Source organism: Telopea speciosissima, chromosome 10 (assembly GCF_018873765.1).
Source record: "Telopea speciosissima isolate NSW1024214 ecotype Mountain lineage chromosome 10, Tspe_v1, whole genome shotgun sequence".
Classification (NCBI taxonomy): domain Eukaryota; kingdom Viridiplantae; phylum Streptophyta; class Magnoliopsida; order Proteales; family Proteaceae; genus Telopea; species Telopea speciosissima.
The window spans coordinates 1,450,443-1,469,901 of record NC_057925.1 but is presented as its reverse complement, the minus strand read 5'-3'; the positions used below and the strand labels follow the sequence as shown (position 1 = coordinate 1,469,901).

The following is a 19,459-nucleotide window of genomic DNA, read 5'->3' as shown; positions in this document are numbered from 1 at the left end:
GGTTATTTTTTGATGGCCAGAAATGAGAGGGGAGTTTAGACCCACATCGGTCGAATAGTGTGCGATAGTTTAATTTATGAACTTGAAAGGGTCTTTCCACTCTGAAGCTCGGATTTTTGGGTTGGACGTCATTACTTTCTGATATCCTTCAAATAGAAAAAGATAGAACTAAAATAAAAGACTAACAACTTTGTAATTGTTGTTTTGACTTCATATTTTTACCACCAAATTTTTTAAGATGATCATCTTTTCCTTATAGATTTTGTAGGTAACTCCTTCATGTTGTTAAAAACTTATAATATAATTGACAATTATCATCACAACCTATCAATCCTTTCTCTTTGCCCCATTGGTTTGCCTGGTTCTTTCACTTTCATATATATATATATATATTATAGTGGATTTGACTCAATGAGGGTCTCCTCATGCAAGGAGGTTTTTCTAGCATCAAACTTTAACAATTCTCAAGTGGCACATGTTTATTGATTAGGTGCTATGGGCTTATTAGTTGTTAATAAATCAGTATCTCCCTCCATTATGGAATCCAGAAAAGCCTATTCATTTAAATCCAATTGGAGAATTATAGTTGGTCCTTTGATTAATAACAAATATTCCATTGGCTCTCTTTAGTTGGTAAAAAATGATGTGAAATATCAGATTGTAAGATATTTCGAAGTTTGTTTGTCATTAATTTAACATAGTAAAATTATAATTACAGCATGATTACGAGAACAATATATATATAGAAAAAGCTACACACAGATACATAAGTCATATGTGATCCATCCAAAGGCAAGGGTGTCTTCAAGATATTGAAATTTTTATGGGTCCTTCTAGGCGTCACGATGCTCTCTGAAATATAACTCTTCACTATTTGCCACTTGGCAGTACATGAGTTAGGCATGTCATAGAGGACTTCACATACATCTCAATGGCTAAATTTTAGTCCAAAGTAAGCAAGGAAAGTTGCTCAAATTCCGATTGAAAGTTTTATAAAATTACCAAAATGCCATCAAATGGAGATAAATATAAAATACTAAATAGCATATTTTGTAATTTTAGCTACTTCATCTACTCATTTTAAGCTGAAATGTACCAATGAGATACTTCCTTGATCCTCTATCACATGGACCAACCCATGTACTATCATTTGTCAAACAGTGGAACAGTATACTTCACTGGGTATTGTGACAGGGAACAAAACTTTTTTTTTAATTTTTTTATATATATATGAGGAAAGATTTTTATAGTCAAATTGAATGTAAAATTTGTTAGGAAAAAATCCAAAAAATGTAATCCACCCTTAAATTTTTCATGAAAATTTCGATCAAGGAATCAGTTTGGTTTTCATGACATGCAAACAATAGCCAATAATGCCTAGTAAGTACTACTTACTTTAAGATCTCCTAATATATTGTTTTTTAATATAAAAATGTTCACATTTATAACTTATAATCACAGCTAAAGATTTTTTTTACTGGTTATAAGGTAATATTGGTTAGAAGTTATTACCCAAAAAAAAAAAAAATTTTGAATTTTCTTTTCCTGGATGAATCAAACTAGCTTACCATGGCAAAGTACTTTGACAACCCATTTCATCAACCTAGATATAACCAGCTTTAAACAAGAACATCTAGTCTAAAAGGTAGCATTTTGGGCATTTTAAAGTAAAAAATTCTTTAAGTAGACTGTTAAAATGGTTCAATTCTTCTATCAAATGAGATGTTACTCAATTAATTTCAATTCAAACATTGGGTAGCCATTATCCAACTCAAAATGATAAGGTTTAGGTAAACAAATAAGTATGAGTAAGTCATCTACTTTTAAGCTATTCAATAAATTAGATTGTGATTATATATTAGATCACCTACTTCTATCCTATTGGGAAAAGGAGAACCCATGTAGGTGAGATTTTAAGTGAAAAATGAAACATTTTGTGGAGAGAGAGGATAATAATAGTTTTGTACTTCTCTACAAAAATGTCAAACATGGAATTAATCACAATTGAAGGAAATACAAAAGTTCTGGATAAATTATAAATTTGGTTATTATATATTAGATCTTGTAGATCTCTTAACAATTTAAAAAAAAGAAAAAGAAAAGGAAAAGGGCAAGAGCATTAATGTTGCATGCCACTATGGGAGGTACATGCGGTGCTCCCTAAGTTGTAGCATTTATACCTTCCTCTAATAGTAATAATATGTAAATAAATTTTCTTCTTAAAATTGTTCTTAAATGTGAAGAAATTATTAGTCAAAGATCAAGGCAATCAACTTGATTTTTCATAATATCTAGAAAACAATTAATTTACAAAATACAAAAATTAGGGGGCCTATTATGTTATTCTAATATATACTACATAGTATATACAGCTACCTTTTCTGAGTTCATAAAATTTTAAAATAAATTTCCATTATTTTTCTCCTTATTTTCACAAAAAAAAAAAAAAAAATTTTAATATAATTATGGACTTATCTTCTCAAGTTGAAGACCTATTTTCTGCTTCTTCAAACTCCCTTTATCTTGTACCTCATCAAATGGCCCATAAATAAACCCTACATGAGGAAGAGCAGGTAAGTTCACCCCCATCCCTCAAACTCATTAATACCCAAAAAATCCATAATTTCTATGTTTATGTTGCAATTAAACAATGTCAACGAAGCAATTTATTTTTATTATTATTGTTTTGCTAATGAAAAAAGAGAACAATGCTTTTGATACACCCAAGTTTTGATAAAAGCATATCTCCCTAAATCCCTTTTTTTTTTTTTCCCATTATTTTTCTTTGTAGGAATCCCTGTTATATTATAATTATAAAACGTGCTATTCCACTATATTAATATTACCTGACTTTGTTTATTTCAGTTTTCAATCTATATTTTTTGCCCTTTTTATTAATGAAACTACAAAAAAAAAAAAAAAAAAAAAAAAAAACCAAAAATTTTAAGATGTTACAATGATACTAGGGAACTAGGATCAGCCATCTAGAGGATTAATGAAAGAGCGATGTCGTAGTCTAAACATGAAATCTTTAGATGGTTGCACCTCGTTCTACCACATGGAAGAGTGATGTAATAATTCGATCATTAGATATTTGAGGAATGGTGTGGATTTGGCACATGTCAAATTTCGTACCCAAATTTAATTGTATCTACTTCCATATGTAGACATACAATTCTACTTATGTAAATACAACCTATTGGTAGTCCTAGTTATTCAAAATGCTCCTTTTAGCCACTTGGCTAACTCTTATTGAGCTTATAATCATAGCTGAAACATGGCATGTGAATAAGAGACCTTAGGGTCCACCTGTCCATAAAATTTCAGCCTAATCTGAACAGTAATTTGATAGAACTACTTAACTATTCAAAAATTATGTATTTTGGTTGCAAGAAAACTGCTTTCCTTTTTTATTATTAAGTTGTTAACCCAAGACTATCCTTGTATTTTGTCCCACTTCTCCCTTCATCAATTAACTCTTGGAATCAAATAACTACAGACCAATTCAACATTATGTTTTCGATAAGTTTTTGGTTTTTTTGGAATTGGAGAGTTTTAATTAGGGTGCAAGTTTGGCCGTCGGCCCAGCCCGCGAGGCGACAGGTTTGGAGATATTTAGATGGAAACCGGGTTGGTCGGTCGGGTAGGGTGAGCCTCGAGCTGGGATATAAATTATACATTATGAACTATAAATTTCACCCACATTGTTTTATATAATATACTATATATGAAGACAATAAGTGTTATAATATAATTTATTATATTGTTATTTTATGTAAAATTAATAAGTTCTTCCAGTCTATTCCAACCCATGCATTTCTTTCCCCTCCCCATGATCGGGGCCAATTAGGGTCGGCCCGACCCGACCACGAGGGCGGGTTAGGGTTGGATTTTTCTAGCCCGAGTCGAGGGTCGGGTCGGGCTTGGGCCCAACTAAGGGGACTTAGGGTTGGGCTAGGATTCTATAAAGCCCGGCCCAACCCGACCCTGTTGCAGCCCTAGTTTTAATAGATTGGTGGGGTGGGAGGAATAGCGGATGGGGATAACCCCAAGGTGGTTTGAACTCTTGACCTCTTATTTGAGGAGTTGGTCTACGACCAACTGAGCTGACCCGTTGGCACCTGAAGAGAAGAAGCCATTGGTGATGGGACCCTATATTTGAATCATGTGTCATCATTACACTCACCTCCGAATTATTTACGGAATCCCTCCCTAACGAAATCCGATGGTACCAATGACCACGAAGAAGGAATCCTTCACTTCACCAGCTCACCCGTTTCACCGTGGGTACACACAATTTTTCAAAATGCTTCTTCTTCCACCTGCATCTTTCCTTTCGGGAGTCTATATGAAATATAAAGGATCACCAATCCTACAATACCAGATACCATAACGAAGGCTAGCTCCTTCAGATTTGGTATTCAGGAGTTCAAGACTTTAGGAGCTGCTGGACTTCTCTTAAGTTGTTTGTGAAGTATAAGGAATCTTCTCCTAAGCCCCTTCACCTCGTCCTCAAGATTCTAATTCCGTGCTTCCTTCAGCACCTGGATCTGGTGTCAATCAAAAGATTCAGACGGCTAAGAGTGGTACTCAAACCAATTACAATCCAGGGAGAATCAGAATAGGATCTATCAGTTGCTAATCCTATTGCCATGGCTGCAACTCGGCCAATTTGCGCTCTTAAGCTTAGAGCGTTAAAGATGGCTGTACTGAAGAGGAATGACAACACTGGAGATATTGAAATAGCAAATTAGGGTCGAGAATTTCAAAGCCCTGGAATCCATACTAACTGAAGATTGACCTACCTCTATATACAAATTTCCGAACCACCCTCACTGTTCTTAGAACACCAGAACTCATGAGTAATGAGATTCTCTCCTCATCATGGATGACAGAACTCAATCCTTTAAATCTTAATCATGTATTCACAGAACATTATAATAGCCCCGACATTAAAGACGAGTCCTCCACAATGTATGAGACTACACCTTTGCACCCACCCATTGCAAACTCTCTCCAATGCTAAGTTCACAATCCAATACCTCAAAGACGCAATACAGCAACCTGTAATCCAAGTTCAAGCCAGACTTGTCCAGCGAGGTAAATCAACAGGCATGCATGTAACTAGCACCTTACATTCTGAAGAGGACGTTACACTGCACTAAAAGCATATCATTGAGAAGAGGCAATTTGAATCAAGCAGATTCAACAATACATGTCTCTTTCAGGAAAAATTTGGGACCTATCCATAAAAGAAATTTTATAACGAATGCCATAAAGTAGTCACTAACAAAGACCACCTCAAACCATTAGAAACCCACAATTCAAAGCACAAACAAGACACCATTCAGAGGATTTAAAACATGGACAGATATTATATATAGAGAAACAGAAGAATAATGAGTGCCCTCCAATAGTACTCAATAATCTTCCCCTTCCTCTTCATCATCATCAACACCCTCAGCCCCAACTTCCTCATAGTCTTTTTCAAGAGCGGCCAAATCTTCACGAGCTTCTGAGAACTCCCCTTCCTCCATACCTTCACCAACATACCAGTGGACAAATGCTCGCTTTGCATACATGAGATCGAATTTGTGGTCAATGCGAGAGAAGACCTCAGCCACAGCTGTGTTGTTGCTTATCATGCACACTGCACGCTGCACCTTGGCTAGGTCACCCCCCGGGACCACTGTTGGAGGTTGATAGTTGATCCCACACTTGAAGCCTGTAGGACACCTATAAATTCACCCACCAGGAAGCATTAGATTCTACATGTAAAGACCAAAGAAGAAAACAATATTAGAACTCATTCCTACGAACAAGAACACACAAGCTATCCACCCTATCTATGCTGGACATTGGTAAACATCCATGGTTTGAGAGCCATCACTTATTGGGGCATATGAAGGACGCTTTTCTAGGTCAATCTCGACAAATTATACCACATTGAAAACCTAATATCCAGATTTTTCTCCTGTAACTGATCAAGCATTCCGTCTGATGATGCATCTCATCAATCTTAAATTCTACTCCATGTAAGGATATACCGATGTGGACAACTACATTCCATCCACCGTTAATACTAGTCCTCAATTACAAATAAAATAAGGAAAAGGAAGTACATGCTGTCAGTGTGTACTTCCCTCTGTCTTTCTCCTCTCCCATTAATTATGTGAGCCCCTTTCTCTCTCCTTATTAAATATACTATTTTGCTTCCCGCTATTGACTTTGCATGTAAGATACCAATATAAGTGGGAAGCATGTAAATCCTTCTCCTATAAATAAATGCATGCCTAATTCCACCAGGGCTATGGCATTGGCAAGCTCCGTCAGCACTCTCTCATCCCCTATCCCAGGCTAGATAAGGGAGGACTGCATCAGGTTAGCAAATGGACTTCCTTCAACAAAACCATTTGAACATAAACTCTGACAATTAAGTTTTCCAGTATGTTAGAAAACAGGATTCAGGCTTCAAGAAGTTGAAAAAAGGTTTAGATAAGTTGTGTTCGAGTAAAAAGAGATGCTCATCACTCACCAGTCAACAAACTGAACTGTCCTCTTGGTCTTGATGGTGGCAACAGCAGCATTAACGTCCTTGGGAACAACATCTCCACGGTACATCAAACAGCAGGCCATGTATTTCCCATGCCTTGGGTCACATTTGGCCATCATGCTCGAAGGCTCAAACACTGCATTTGTGATCTCAGGAACTGAGAGTTGTTCATGGTATGCTTTTTCTGCTGAGATGACAGGAGCATATGAGGAAAGCATGAAATGTATACGGGGATATGGAACAAGGTTGGTCTGAAATTCTGTAACGTCCACATTGATGGCTCCATCAAACCTCAAGGAAGTAGTTAAAGATGAAATGATCTGAGATATCAAGCGGTTCAAGTTGGTGTAAGTTGGCCTCTCTATGTCTAGGGATCTCCGGCAAATATCATAAATTGCTTCATTGTCCAAAAGCACAGCCACATCTGTATGTTCGAGAAGGGAATGAGTGGAAAGCACGCTGTTATAGGGCTCCACAACTGCTGTGGAAACCTGCAATTCAGGATAATCAAAACTAATCAGAGTTAAAATACTAATGGCTCAAGCTCAAAAGGTTACAGAAGTAGTGTCTCAACTAGACACAGAAATATGGACAGTTAACTGTGTACATAATATCATGTCTATATGAATCAGAAGTTACCTGTGGAGAAGGATAGATGGTGAATCCAAGCTTGGACTTCTTTCCATAATCAACTGATAATCGTTCTAATAGCAAAGAACCCAAACCAGAACCAGTACCACCACCCACAGCATTAAATACCAGAAAACCTTGCAAACCAGTGCAGTTGTCAGCTAATTTCCTCACCCGGTCAAGGCATAGATCTACAATTTCCTTTCCAACTGCAGCACAAAACATCAAAATAGCTTAGACAAAGAAGCACACACTGTGACAGGATCAAAGTAGAAACTTGAGATGCAATTTACCAGTGTAATGTCCTCTGGCAAAATTATTAGCAGCATCTTCCTTCCCAGAAATGAGTTGCTCAGGGTGAAAAAGCTGCCTGTAGGACCCAGTCCTGACTTCATCAATGACAGTGGGCTCCAAATCAACAAATATAGCTCTGGGTACATGCTTTCCAGAACCAGTTTCACTAAAGAAGGTATTAAAAGCATCATGTGCAACACCTACCGAAGTATCACTGCAAGGACAATAAAGCAGTTAGAATCCCACAGTTGGTCTGCTTTACTCAATCAAAGTATAAGGAATGTACTGGCAGTTAGAAACCCTGTTTAAGATGATTGAGATTTCACAGGTTCAATAACTTAACCCCTCCCCAAAAACACCAACAAAAAAGGAGGTCACTATTAAATTCCAACTGAAAGGGCATTCCACATCTGACAAATCCTTCTATGACAGTACCAAATGTCAGAATTTGCAGTGTCACCACCAACTGAAACCCAGAAAGTCTAAAATTCATCCATCTCCGGACACACATGATTTCAATGAATAGGAAGCATACTGATTATCACTCTTAACAGAAGAAACCTAGAAAACATAAAATTAATACAACCTTCTTATTTCCATTTTGATGACACCTTAGAATCACAATGGAAAACAACATAATAAAATCAAATAAATTCTACGTCCCCCAAAAAAAAAATAGAACAAAGTCACCAAAATCCCGTTTTAGGAGCAAAAATGTATATTTTTAGAACCCAAAAAATAAAATTTTAAAAAGTATAGAGGGCAAGTGCAAAGAAAAATGGAAGGTTCTTCTAAATTATCTTCAAACCATCTTTAATGCTCATCGCAAGGCTCATAACATAATTTTTTTTTTTTTGGGGGGGGGGGGGTGGGTGGGGGTAGGCTTGAAGGCCTCCGCATCCTCCCAGTTCGTTTTTTTTTCTTTTGGTAAGCCCTCATCCTCCCAGATCACAATATATGAAACAAGTCCCATCACAAAGGGTGTCTAAGAACCATAAACCACTAATATTCATGTTCAACCTATCAAGAACATAAATTAGGAGTATATGAAACACAATACTATGTAGAATTGCCGACTCTTATGCCTCGCCAAAATTAGAACTGTGCTTCAAGCAAAACAACCATCTGAAGCGGAAAATAGAGTTGGTAAATCAAGAGATCCTTCCAACTAAATCGTCAACGATCAAAGCAAAGCAAAACTGGACAAAACCTAGCAATGCAAGATCGAAGTTTCCCAAAAGTACTTCAGCGAGGAGATCCGGAGGAATATTCTTCAAATTCATAAGAGAACATCCAACTTAATGCTCTTAATATTCCCTATTAATAAACACGAACAATTTTCGCAAAACTTGCAATTATCCATCCCAAAAAAAAAAAAAAAACCCTCCACAAAACGACCGATAAGGACAAGAAACAGAACAGTTTCTCAAATCAACCGGAAATTCACAATCATAGACAAAACGAGATAGAAGAATTCAAAAAAACAACAACCGTCAATCATTTCTTCCATTATCACCATTCACATTCATAGACAAAGAGAGGGAAAAAGAATTCAAAACTTATAACACAACAACCGTCAATCATCCCTTCCATTATAACCATTCACATTCATACAAAAATCGAGGAAGAAGAATTTAAAAATCATAACACAACAACCGTCAATCATCCCTGCCATTATCACTCCGAAACTCCAATGCCGACAGAAATCAGATCAGAAATGAAAATGGAAGGAAATTTTGCAAAATCGCATACCTGGGCATCATTCCATCGGGCTGAATTCCATGTTCAAGGCAGTACAGCTCCCAGCAAGAATTCCCAACCTGAATCCCAGCTTGGCCGATATGGATGCTTATGATCTCCCTCATCTCTCCAGATCGAGAACAAACAATAGAAAACCTAAATTCTCTCTACTCTCTTCCTCGTTTTTCTTCTTCAACGAGAAAGAAAGGAATTGAAAGATCTGGCTCTACCGTTAAAGAAACAAGATAGATCCAGAGAAAAGAAAAAAAACTCTGGATTTGACCTAATCACTCAATAACTCAATTTAATAGACGATTGGTGTCCGAAAAAAGGCGCCAACCCATTTGTGGGTCCCACAGATTCGATAGTTGTCACTGTCGGCGGCCAGTTTTATATACTTAAAATACCCCTCATATGTAAACTGTAAAGACGAAAATGCCACCGTGATCAAATCATGGTGGGCAGAAAGGTTCAATATAGGACCAGGACCAGGACCAGGACCAGGACCAGAATTACGATTTGGGCCACTTTTTACCGGCCCAAAAAAAAGGCAATAACACACCATCTTCTCTTTATCGATGGGAGGAATTGTTTTTTTTTTTTGTTTTTTTGACTCCTTTATTGTTGATCTTAATTGGCTGACCTCATGATAGGACATTTGGAACTACTCCAAATCTTGGCCATACCATTCTAGCTTGAATCTGACCTCATCGAGAGAGAAAGACAACCTAGAAAAGAGGACTCAAGGATTGGATCATGAAACCCTACTTGGAGTAGAGGAGTATTTTGGGAATTTTATTCAATTGTGAGAGTATTAATGATTTTTCACTATTGATTATTTAGATTGTCTGTCTCATCCTTGTTTAATTGACCAGAAAAATTTTGGGCATTAATTTAGATGAGATTTTTTATTTTATATGAAATGGAAAAATACTTTTGTTCCTCTATAGTTGGAGTGGCAAGGATTGGGCTCCTCTCCAAGACACCCTGAGGTGGAGATAGTCAATAGGCGTCGACATATAGTATGGGTGTCATTCAAACGGTGTGGGTTGAGCTAGAAATGGGGAGTTGAATCTTTTTCTTCATTGCATGTGCATCACGCTCAACTATGCTTTGATCTATGCCGTCCAAATGGACACCAGAAGCCATGTGTTGACGGCTACTGTTGCACACTGGACGATCTCTAGCTCGGGGGTATCCTGGAGAGTAGCCGAATCCGGTTCTTTTTCCTACTTTGAATTATGAAAATTTTGAAGCCTTCAAGGACAGTTCTGAAATTGGCCATCCATAATTTGGTCAAGAAATGCATCGAAATTACAAATTTACCAACCTAGTTTATAATTCAAACTTGAATCCTATCTAAATGGGTGGACTTAGCAAATTTAGTAAGCCTAGGAGCAAAGTTGGAATTTCAAATATTGAACCTGACAACCTGTAGTTGTCATATGCGGTCTTATGCTTCATATGGCTAGGCTGTCTTTGGTTGAAAACCTTAACAGCATGGCATTTCTCACCTACCTAAGGAAAAAAAAAATTTGTATTTTTTTGGGGGCCCACGCATGTGTAGGGGCCAATGAGAACATGTGCGAAAACACTTGAGAGGCAGATTTCCACCTTTTCATAAGGGGTGTGATGGTTATTTTGACCCCCACTATGTCTGCCGTGGGCAATATTCTCTATACTTCTCCATAGGTAACTTTTCTCCATTTATTAAAAAAAAATTCTTTTTTGTGTTTTTTTTTTAAAGAGGGGTGATTAATCCAAGAGACAAATAATGTATGCTAAAGAGATAAAACAGAGGTTGAAGACAAAATTATTAAATTTAAAAGTGGGATCTAGATCAAGTCCACTCGGTTTGAGAACAACTGCCTATCAGGATTCAGAAGCAGTGTGGAGTGTAAAACCCCACCCTATCAAGAGGTCTTGGTTCAAGTCTCCTAGTTCTCATCTTCCCTCCCTCCCCCCATAGAAATAGGTGTCTATCTAAAAATAATGAAGGTCTACCCAGTTTAGATTTTGATTTCACTTAATTTAGAACTAAATGAAATTGATTAAGAATCAACTTCAACCCTAAAAATTCAACATGGATCCATCACTTTGGAATCAGCTGGAATGAGAATCAGACTTGGCCAATCTTGATCTGAATTGATCGGTTTAGTAGTTGGAAAGTTGGAATCAATCACGAATCGATTTGAACCCTAAAAAGTCAATATGGATAGACTGCTCCAATTTTGATTTGAATTGACCGATTCAACCCCCCCTCTCCCCCACCCATTCTTGAAACTCTGGTTGGAGCCTCTCAAAACCATGGTTTGAAGAATCGATATTGAATCAATCGGATTGGCCGATGCATATCATTATCTGTGGAGATCAATATCGATTCTTGACTGATCCTGCTTCGGTGGATTGGTACGTATAAGGGTAAAATTGTAAAAAAAATATCATTTTTTGAAAGGAAACAAGAGTATATCTATCTAACCGATCGATCCGGGATCTGTATCAGGTCGATACCGATACCAATACCGATTACTAAAAACCATGCTCAGAACTGCTGACCTTACATTTTCATGTCTCATCTCAGATTCTCAATGAGAGAGAGAGAGAGAGAGATATGGTGAGTTCTTAAGAAATGAGGATAAGCTTGACCACCACCGTAGGGTCTTCCGATACACACCTTCAATAGACTAAAGTTGCTGTATGGTCGGGTGTTGTATCAGCAAGAGTAGTTTTCTTGTGGGGAAATATCAATAAGTATTAAACAACAGGTTCCCAAGTTTGGCATTTTCGAGAAAAGAAGTATTACAAGAATCTTGCAACTTTCATTCCATGTGACTTGGAAGAAGTTCGGATCAAAATAATGGGTCGGGTTTGATAGTGACCCGAGATTGCGCCCAATCTTATGATAAATGGGCAATGGGGATTTTGAGATTCTCCCCTCTCTTTCCTCCCTTCTTTTGGGTTATTGGGTACTAACTACATCCTGGACCAATGAAGAAACATGTATGGCTTCTGTGAGGCAGGGTTTAAAAACCCGGAATCGGATCCGGATTTGTCACAGCTAAATCGGTTGGAATTGGCCAAAAAACGTCCTAATCAATCTGGTCCCGATTCTTTAAATATTAATTCTAGGTCAAGAAACAATGAATTAATTATTTAGATTCATTTCAACCGTATGATTTCTCATGTGTTGATCTTTTCTCAAATTATTGTTTAATTATTTTCAAAATTATTGACTTAAATTATTGTCCTTCACTTATATTTTTATATTTACTTTTTTGTTTAATTGTATTGTATATTATATATATGATTCAGTTTATCTTCACCCACTAATAGGATATGATCCTTTATTGGATTGAGGAAAGGTATTTTTGACTTCGTACAAACTTATAATAAGAGGTGAGAGCTATATAGGATGTTAAGAATCAAGATCAAGTCGGTTCATTCAGATTAAAATTCACAATGGCCAATCCCATTTCAAAATCTAGGGTTAAGGCAACTATGGGTTGAATCTAACCGATTCCTCACCTATCTTGATCAATTCTGATTGAAATCCCGATGACGAGTTTTTAAATCCTAGAAGTTTATGATGACATTCACTCTTCTAGGAGTCCACTCTCGGTGATGGAAGACTTAATATTTGTATGAAAAAAAAAAGGAACGCTAACCGATGTTATGCCTCAGTGTGTATCTACGTCTAAACACAACCGCACCCAAAACGACCGACGCACTGCTAGTCCTTTTCGCCTGTCCAAGGGATATATGAAGAAAAGATTTTACCTATGGATTAGATGGGTTGTTGGGCTATTGAGAATAGAATGATATATCTATCACATGGTTCACATAAAAAAGTAGTATATATTTTGGACTATTTAAAAAAAAATATGCTTAGCTATGTGTTTAAACAGTTTTTAATATATTTAAAGGCTTAGGATAGATGCAAATTGTTTTAAATTTATCTTCTTAGTAAAGACCAAGTAAACTAATGTGGGAAAGATAACTTCAGTGTAAAATATGTTTTTTCTCAATTAGATTGCTGGTGCAGGGAATAAATAATGGTTGTGCCAACCTTTGCACACACCTAAGTTGAAAACACTAATATGCTCATAGGAAGCCATTGATATTGATATTAATGTAATATATTTAGGGTTTAAAAGAAAGGAGGATCCGGATTGGTGTCCATCGATTTTGATTTGGATCAAACTGATCCGGATTGAATCATAATTGGTCTGAATTGGTCAGGAATCGGTCAGAATCGCTCAAAATATATTTCAACCTTAGAAATCCAGTGCACGTTGATTGACTGATCTAGATCGGCCGTATCCGATTTGAATTGGACAATCTAACTGATCCGATCGCGATGTTTTAAATCCTGAATGTATTTGCAGATTTTCTATTACAATAATGTACTCTACCTAGAATTTTAATAGAATTTTAGTTTTGATAAAGGCATGTAGTTGCATGAAAATGCATTAATACCCAAAATGCAATCTTCGCATTAATTTAATATGTTCAAGCGATACTAGTGGTCTAATTAATCTAAGGGAAAATGTTCTTTGCACTTGGGGCAGGATGTGCCCAGACACATGGAAGTGGGCGAAATGATCGACCCGCCCTCCTAAATGACCAAAATGATGCGCTCATCCCACCCCATGTGTCTGGGTGCAACCTGCACCCCTGTACGCTCCCAGATAGGGAACATCACCCATTAATCTAAATGCAATTGTTCTCTCATTAATAATATGCAAGTGTGATTTATACACAGTCATCATATCACACCTGGTTTAGCGATCTGTTTGGTGTGAGGTTTGAGTCATATCTTTGTAATGCACCTAATCTGCTTTTTAAGAATATAAATTGAATGGAACAGCTCATGGCTGAATCAGTTCTTGCAGGTTGCCTATTTCCTGGGTCTTAGGCCTAGCACAAGTCCATTATGAAGTATTTGAGGAAAAAAAAAATGGCTTAGTTCAGCCCAAGGCCCCAAGTGCCCAACCTGAGCCCAGCACACTCACTTCCTTCAAATAAGAATACAATATCGAGAAAATAAGGAATTTTTTTCCTCTCCTGTTACAGCACGGTGCAGTGCTACATCGTGCGGCGCTGCAGAGGCCATGTGCACCATGTAGGGCCCGTTGTGTTATATGGCCTCTGCAGCCGCTGCACGATGCAGCACTGCACCGTGCAGTAACAGGAGAGGATAACGATTCGAAAATAAAGGTTGAAGTTAGAAATAGGGAAAAAGACACGCACGACACAAGAGTGCAAAGGAATCAGCACACCTTTTTGCATAATGACCAATGCGGCCACATTGAGACACTTTTTTTCCTCAATAATTATGTAGGTCTCCCTTTGGATTCATTTCCTCACCCTCTCATTTGTAGGGTTTTACACTTTAACGTCGTTAGAAATCTTTGAGGCATTGGCAAGACCACTCAAATTTAATCTTTAGCCTCTGGTGTGGTGCAATTCCTAGGTTTGTTATGAAAAAAAAGAGTTGCAATGGTTCCCAAGGAAATCCTTCTTGATCCCACGAAATGCTGGAGGCACACACCATGCATGGCATTTGTCGTCCTTGACTTTGCATCACTAAATTTTTCATAAAGAACATAACTGTGATAAGCAAGGTTACATTTTTATTATCGGTATTAGATCGGCTATATTGATATGGGCCTTGGTCAATTTTCGGTTGAGCGTTCGAGCCTGTGTCAATGGAATAGTTCTTTGTAAGGGTACATTTGTCTAGATATTTTTATTAAAAGGGCAAAACCGTTCAATACATTCTAATAAGGTCAATATGTATCGGTATCAGCCAAGACCAGTACGGATACTCTGGTGACAAAAGGGATTTTCTCATTGATACTTGATACCCCTTCAACTGTCAAATAATTTGTAATCTTATTTTTTGTCATATATGATATAATACATTTATTCTTAGAGTGGTGAGCAAAATTGTATACTTGTATTCGAAATGTGTGCAAGACTAGCCTTTCAAATTATTTTGGAAATCTATTTTTGTCATAAACTTAAAGAACTTTTAAGAATACGATAATGAGTAATCAAAAGAATATTAAATATTCTAATTTAGATGATCCCCAAGAAAGAACATAGCCATAAAACTTAACATAGTACTTACATAGCGATAATTTTTTTGAGAAAGAGATTACCGCCTGGGCCTCTTGAGCCGGCAGATAGGCACTGGCCAATGGGAGGGTGCGCACGGGATTTCCACCTTTCCATGAAACAACATAGTACTTTCGCATACTTCTGTGTCTAGATGCAGGAACCACACAATCCATGCAACCAGAGTGAGATTCTCCTTAATTGCCCATTAAATTTTCCAATCTCCTATATTGCTTGCTAAGGTCCTCTTTTGTTTCCCTCTACTGGGCCTCTTCTTTTCTCCACTAATTCATGTTCTAGAATTTGAGGCCAGGTTTGAAGCTCCATCCAGACCCAAGATAGGACAGCCTTGATAGTGTTTAGCTAGCTATGCAACCATAACCACCTGTACCACCTCTCAGGGCCCCATCGCTGTTAATAGCATACCATCTTGGGTCTAGACCATGGTTTGAGGTATAAGTATCTGATTGTCCATATCGGCATCACTAGTTACCAATCTCAATACCATGTCGATATTATATCAGTGAAACGGTACGAATCAAGGTTAAAATAGTAAAAAAAACCTGTTTTTTTAAGAAATCCATAGACAAATTTGTCTGATATAAGTCCATATATGTCGATCCATATTGGTATTATATTGGTTTTGAAGGTGCACTAAAACCATGGTCTGGACTCTGGAGACCTGCAAGGACACTGAACAAAACTTAGTTAGCTTAGAACTCAGCACAATGTTGATGCTCCAAGAGAAGAATTCTTTAATTCCCTATTTTTTGGATTATTAAATTTCTTCATTTAAAATTTAGGAAAAAGATTTTCATGACATAAGACTAGATATTCCTTTTTATGTCCTCTTATAGAATAAATTGTATGGTCCACATCGACATTATCTCTCTTTAGATAAAATGTGGGCCCTTTAATGAAATTTTTTGTCTCCTGTCCTCTTATTGGTGTGGTTTTCTATACTTGGTGTCGTGGAAAACCTCTACCCTTAAATTTAATGAATTCTTCTTCTATTTCTTTTTACCCTTAAAAAACAAAGTATATATGTTAATATTGGGAGTTACACAGAGATACAATCTCACATCAATATCTAAAGCATTGATGTATCTTTATATACTCTTGGGTCATCTTCACGTAGTAATTTAAGATTTTGGATTGGACCCTGAATAGTATTTCATGGGTTTTCTCACTTTGTTTAACGAAATAAAAAATTAGAAAAACAATTTAATAGTAGTTGATTTTTGAAAGTCGCCTATTTGTATAGAAATTGAAAAAATAGTAGACCCTATATTATACGCTTTCTAGTTTTCTCTCTTAAGTAGTTATCGCTATTTTTTTTTTGGGCAAGAGATCTTTACTTGATCGCATGGTCTCTACACAAGCGTCTGGGCCAATGGGTGAGCATGTCTAGGTATCTACCCCAAGGGGCAGAAATGTCATCTCACGGTGCCTTGTGAGGGGATGTAGGAAACACCACCAAGTAGAGATCTTTTTCCTTTTTTTTTTTTTTTTAAATTATTGTAATGCCCTGAAAAGTCAATTATGAAATAAAAGAGAGCAGGATGAACCACAACATGAATGTCGCATGTTAAACTGTTATAAAACTGCCGTGCAAACCTGACTGAGACATTATGTTTAATGGTTCCAAACTGAATCAGTGAATCCTAACTGATGTTAAGAGGTTAGGTTTCACATGAAAACACCATTTCTTTTTAAAAATTCTTTTAATTCGAAAAAAGGGAAAAATATCCTTACAATGCAAACATAATGAGACGTGAGGTTCACACCGGTACTTTATTTTTTCTGATTCATGTGGACCTCATATGAATGACACTATTCTTTGCACTAATGTAGAGTGTAGATTTCTCTGCATTCCGGCATCGTAGGGAACCCTCTCCCTTAGAAAAAATAATAAAGATATGGTGCGGTATAATTTATATAACACGATTGAAAAGTATTTTTGTTTTGGAAATTTGGATAATTTAGGTAAAGAAAGCAATGGATGATGCCCCATTTTGCATTACTTTATGACCATTTTTTTAATCTGGAAAAACGATTAACATAAGGCTCTGTTGTTTAAAAAGTAAAATTTTTTGTTGGGAGCTTATGTAGCTTCTATTTCTAATATTATTAATATAGACTCAAGTTTATATAGATATTTAGAAGGATAGGTCTAATATTCATTTAAATATTGTTAATAGAAAAATCAAGAGAATAATCTTCGATCTTGTTATTGCATATGAAAAGGAATGATATAAATACAAGAAAGTTTCTTATTCTGAAGTTTACGTAGAAGGAAGGAACACCTAATGCAATCTACATACATGGAAAGAATAAACTTGCTTAGATGGAGGAGATATCCCGTAATAAGTATGGTACAAGGTTTTTGGTTTAACATTTTACATAATCGAGTCATGGTTGGTGTCGACTTTGGACACTTGGAAATCAAATTGAGCTAAAAATTTGTGGACAAATAGATCCCAAGTTCTCATACTCACATACTAAGTGTCACCTACATAGAATTGTCCTTGTAACAAAACAAATCATTGAAAAATCTATGAATTTAAAAATGGGTGTTAGGGATTATTAATGTGGCGCATGTACAAACATGGGAGGGTACATTATTACATGGGAAGTAATAAAACTTAAGGGAAGTAGTTTTATGTCCGGAAGTGTGGCCTAACTCTCATGTATCTATCTCTCTTCCTCAAAACAAGGGGGCAGATGTGTCTTTTTATATGGGAAGGAGAGAGATAGACTCATGGGAGTGCTAGCGTAGGCCACGCCACATTTTCAGGCAGTTATTTTTTCCTAAACTTAAATTTGAGTAAGAAAAAAATGGGTGTGTGGTATATCGTTCAGAACATCTTCTAGGTATCCAATTATCGGATTTACCATAAAAAGAAGTTGGAGAACCAAACCCTAGCCAAAACTATTTCCCGCATTGTCATTGGCATGGCATGGGAGATCTTCCCACATTGGCATTTTTATTCTAAGCTAAATTTTAAAAACTCCAAAAGCAAAAATGGTAGAATCCCATTCAAGCAACCTTGTTGAACAGCTTCTCCCTTAAATATGCTATTCTGAATGCATATTTCTCTATCAAGATCATTTGTTATCTATCACGACTTGCTCCTTTAAAAAAAAAAACAAAAACCTATTTCTGTTTTTACTAAACATATTGTTTTGTATTTTTTTCGATCAACAAGAAAGAACACAAAGTTTATTCAAAGAGGGAGGAAACAAAGCCTCCACTCAAAGAAGGAGAAAGAAGTACTAAGGGTGGAGAGAGCCACCAAACTCAGGAAATACCCAAACGCATAGACCTGAAGCTACCGATGAGCCTCTCAATTAGAGGACTTAAGAACAAATTTGAAAACTACATCATGACTAGAAACTAAACGAACAATATCCTGTACAACAGACTTAACAGTCTAGTCTTACGAAGACAAACCATTAACAACAGCTAAGCAATCTGATCGAGTAGACAACTAAAGGAAACAAATCAAATTGTAGAACTAAAAGAATGACATCTTGGATAGCCTCCACTTCAATAATAGCTGTAGAAAAGCTAGATCCAAACTTGCATCTAGCAGTCACAAAAAAACCTAACTTCGTGCAAAAAATGACGCCCCTATCACTTGTAGAAGAACAAGTTTTCCAAGCTCCGTCCGAAAGCATAGCAAAGAAATCAGACAAGGAAAAAATTGAATCCATAGCAATACTTGGTCGAGGACAAGGTATACTGGAGTAGGAGGTGGAAACACAGCTATGCCCTTCCATGATAGAAACATTGACAGTTGAAATAGTGCTCAAGAGGTCCAGTGGCATATGATCAAACACCGCTCTATTGTGAGATTCCCAAATCTGCCATGAAAGAAGACCAAATGATATTAAAATCTGACAAATGATATCCAAATCCGCTCTATTGTTTTGTTTTGGTAGAAGTTTTTACTAATTATTGTACGGCATATGGTTTTATACATACGATACGAGGGCATGGAGGTCATTTAAAGGGATAAAAATTTGCAATGCTCCTGTTACATTGTTACGAGGTTGGCAGCCAAAGAAATGGAATAATTAACTTCTCCTTTGAGTTCATAAATATCATCCTAAGTTTTT

General features: G+C 36.7%; 1 protein-coding gene across 2 annotated transcripts; it reads right to left on the bottom strand.

Annotated features, from left to right (window-relative positions):
• Window positions 1-986: 986 nt before the first annotated feature.
• Window positions 987-18,259, bottom strand: LOC122641328 (tubulin alpha-3 chain). Of its 2 annotated transcripts, XM_043834535.1 has the most exons (7): window positions 18,254-18,259; window positions 9,230-9,382; window positions 7,477-7,691; window positions 7,193-7,392; window positions 6,536-7,044; window positions 5,376-5,736; window positions 987-1,023 (listed from the first exon to the last, which is right to left on the bottom strand). In XM_043834535.1, the coding sequence occupies exons 2-6, from the start codon at window positions 9,340-9,342 to the stop codon at window positions 5,421-5,423; spliced, it is 1,353 nt and encodes a 450-aa protein (XP_043690470.1). In that variant the 5' UTR covers window positions 9,343-9,382; window positions 18,254-18,259; the 3' UTR covers window positions 987-1,023; window positions 5,376-5,420. The 2 variants fall into 2 exon arrangements, with proteins under 2 accessions (XP_043690470.1, XP_043690469.1); XM_043834534.1 differs by lacking the exons at window positions 987-1,023; window positions 18,254-18,259 and having other exon boundaries at window positions 5,269-5,736; window positions 9,230-9,411.
• Window positions 18,260-19,459: the final 1,200 nt, after the last annotated feature.

What these genes read in the sequence shown, in the direction of transcription:
- LOC122641328 (XM_043834535.1), bottom strand. Translation starts at nt 9,342, where the DNA reads ATGAGGGAGATCATAAGCATCCATATCGGCCAAGCTGGGATTCAGGTT. An exon ending in TGCCAGAGGACATTACACTG is followed by an intron (nt 7,393 to 7,476) that starts GTAAATTGCATC and finishes TTTGTGCTGCAG; the next exon opens with TTGGAAAGGAAATTGTAGAT. An exon ending in CCATCTATCCTTCTCCACAG is followed by an intron (nt 7,045 to 7,192) that starts GTAACTTCTGAT and finishes CCTGAATTGCAG; the next exon opens with GTTTCCACAGCAGTTGTGGA.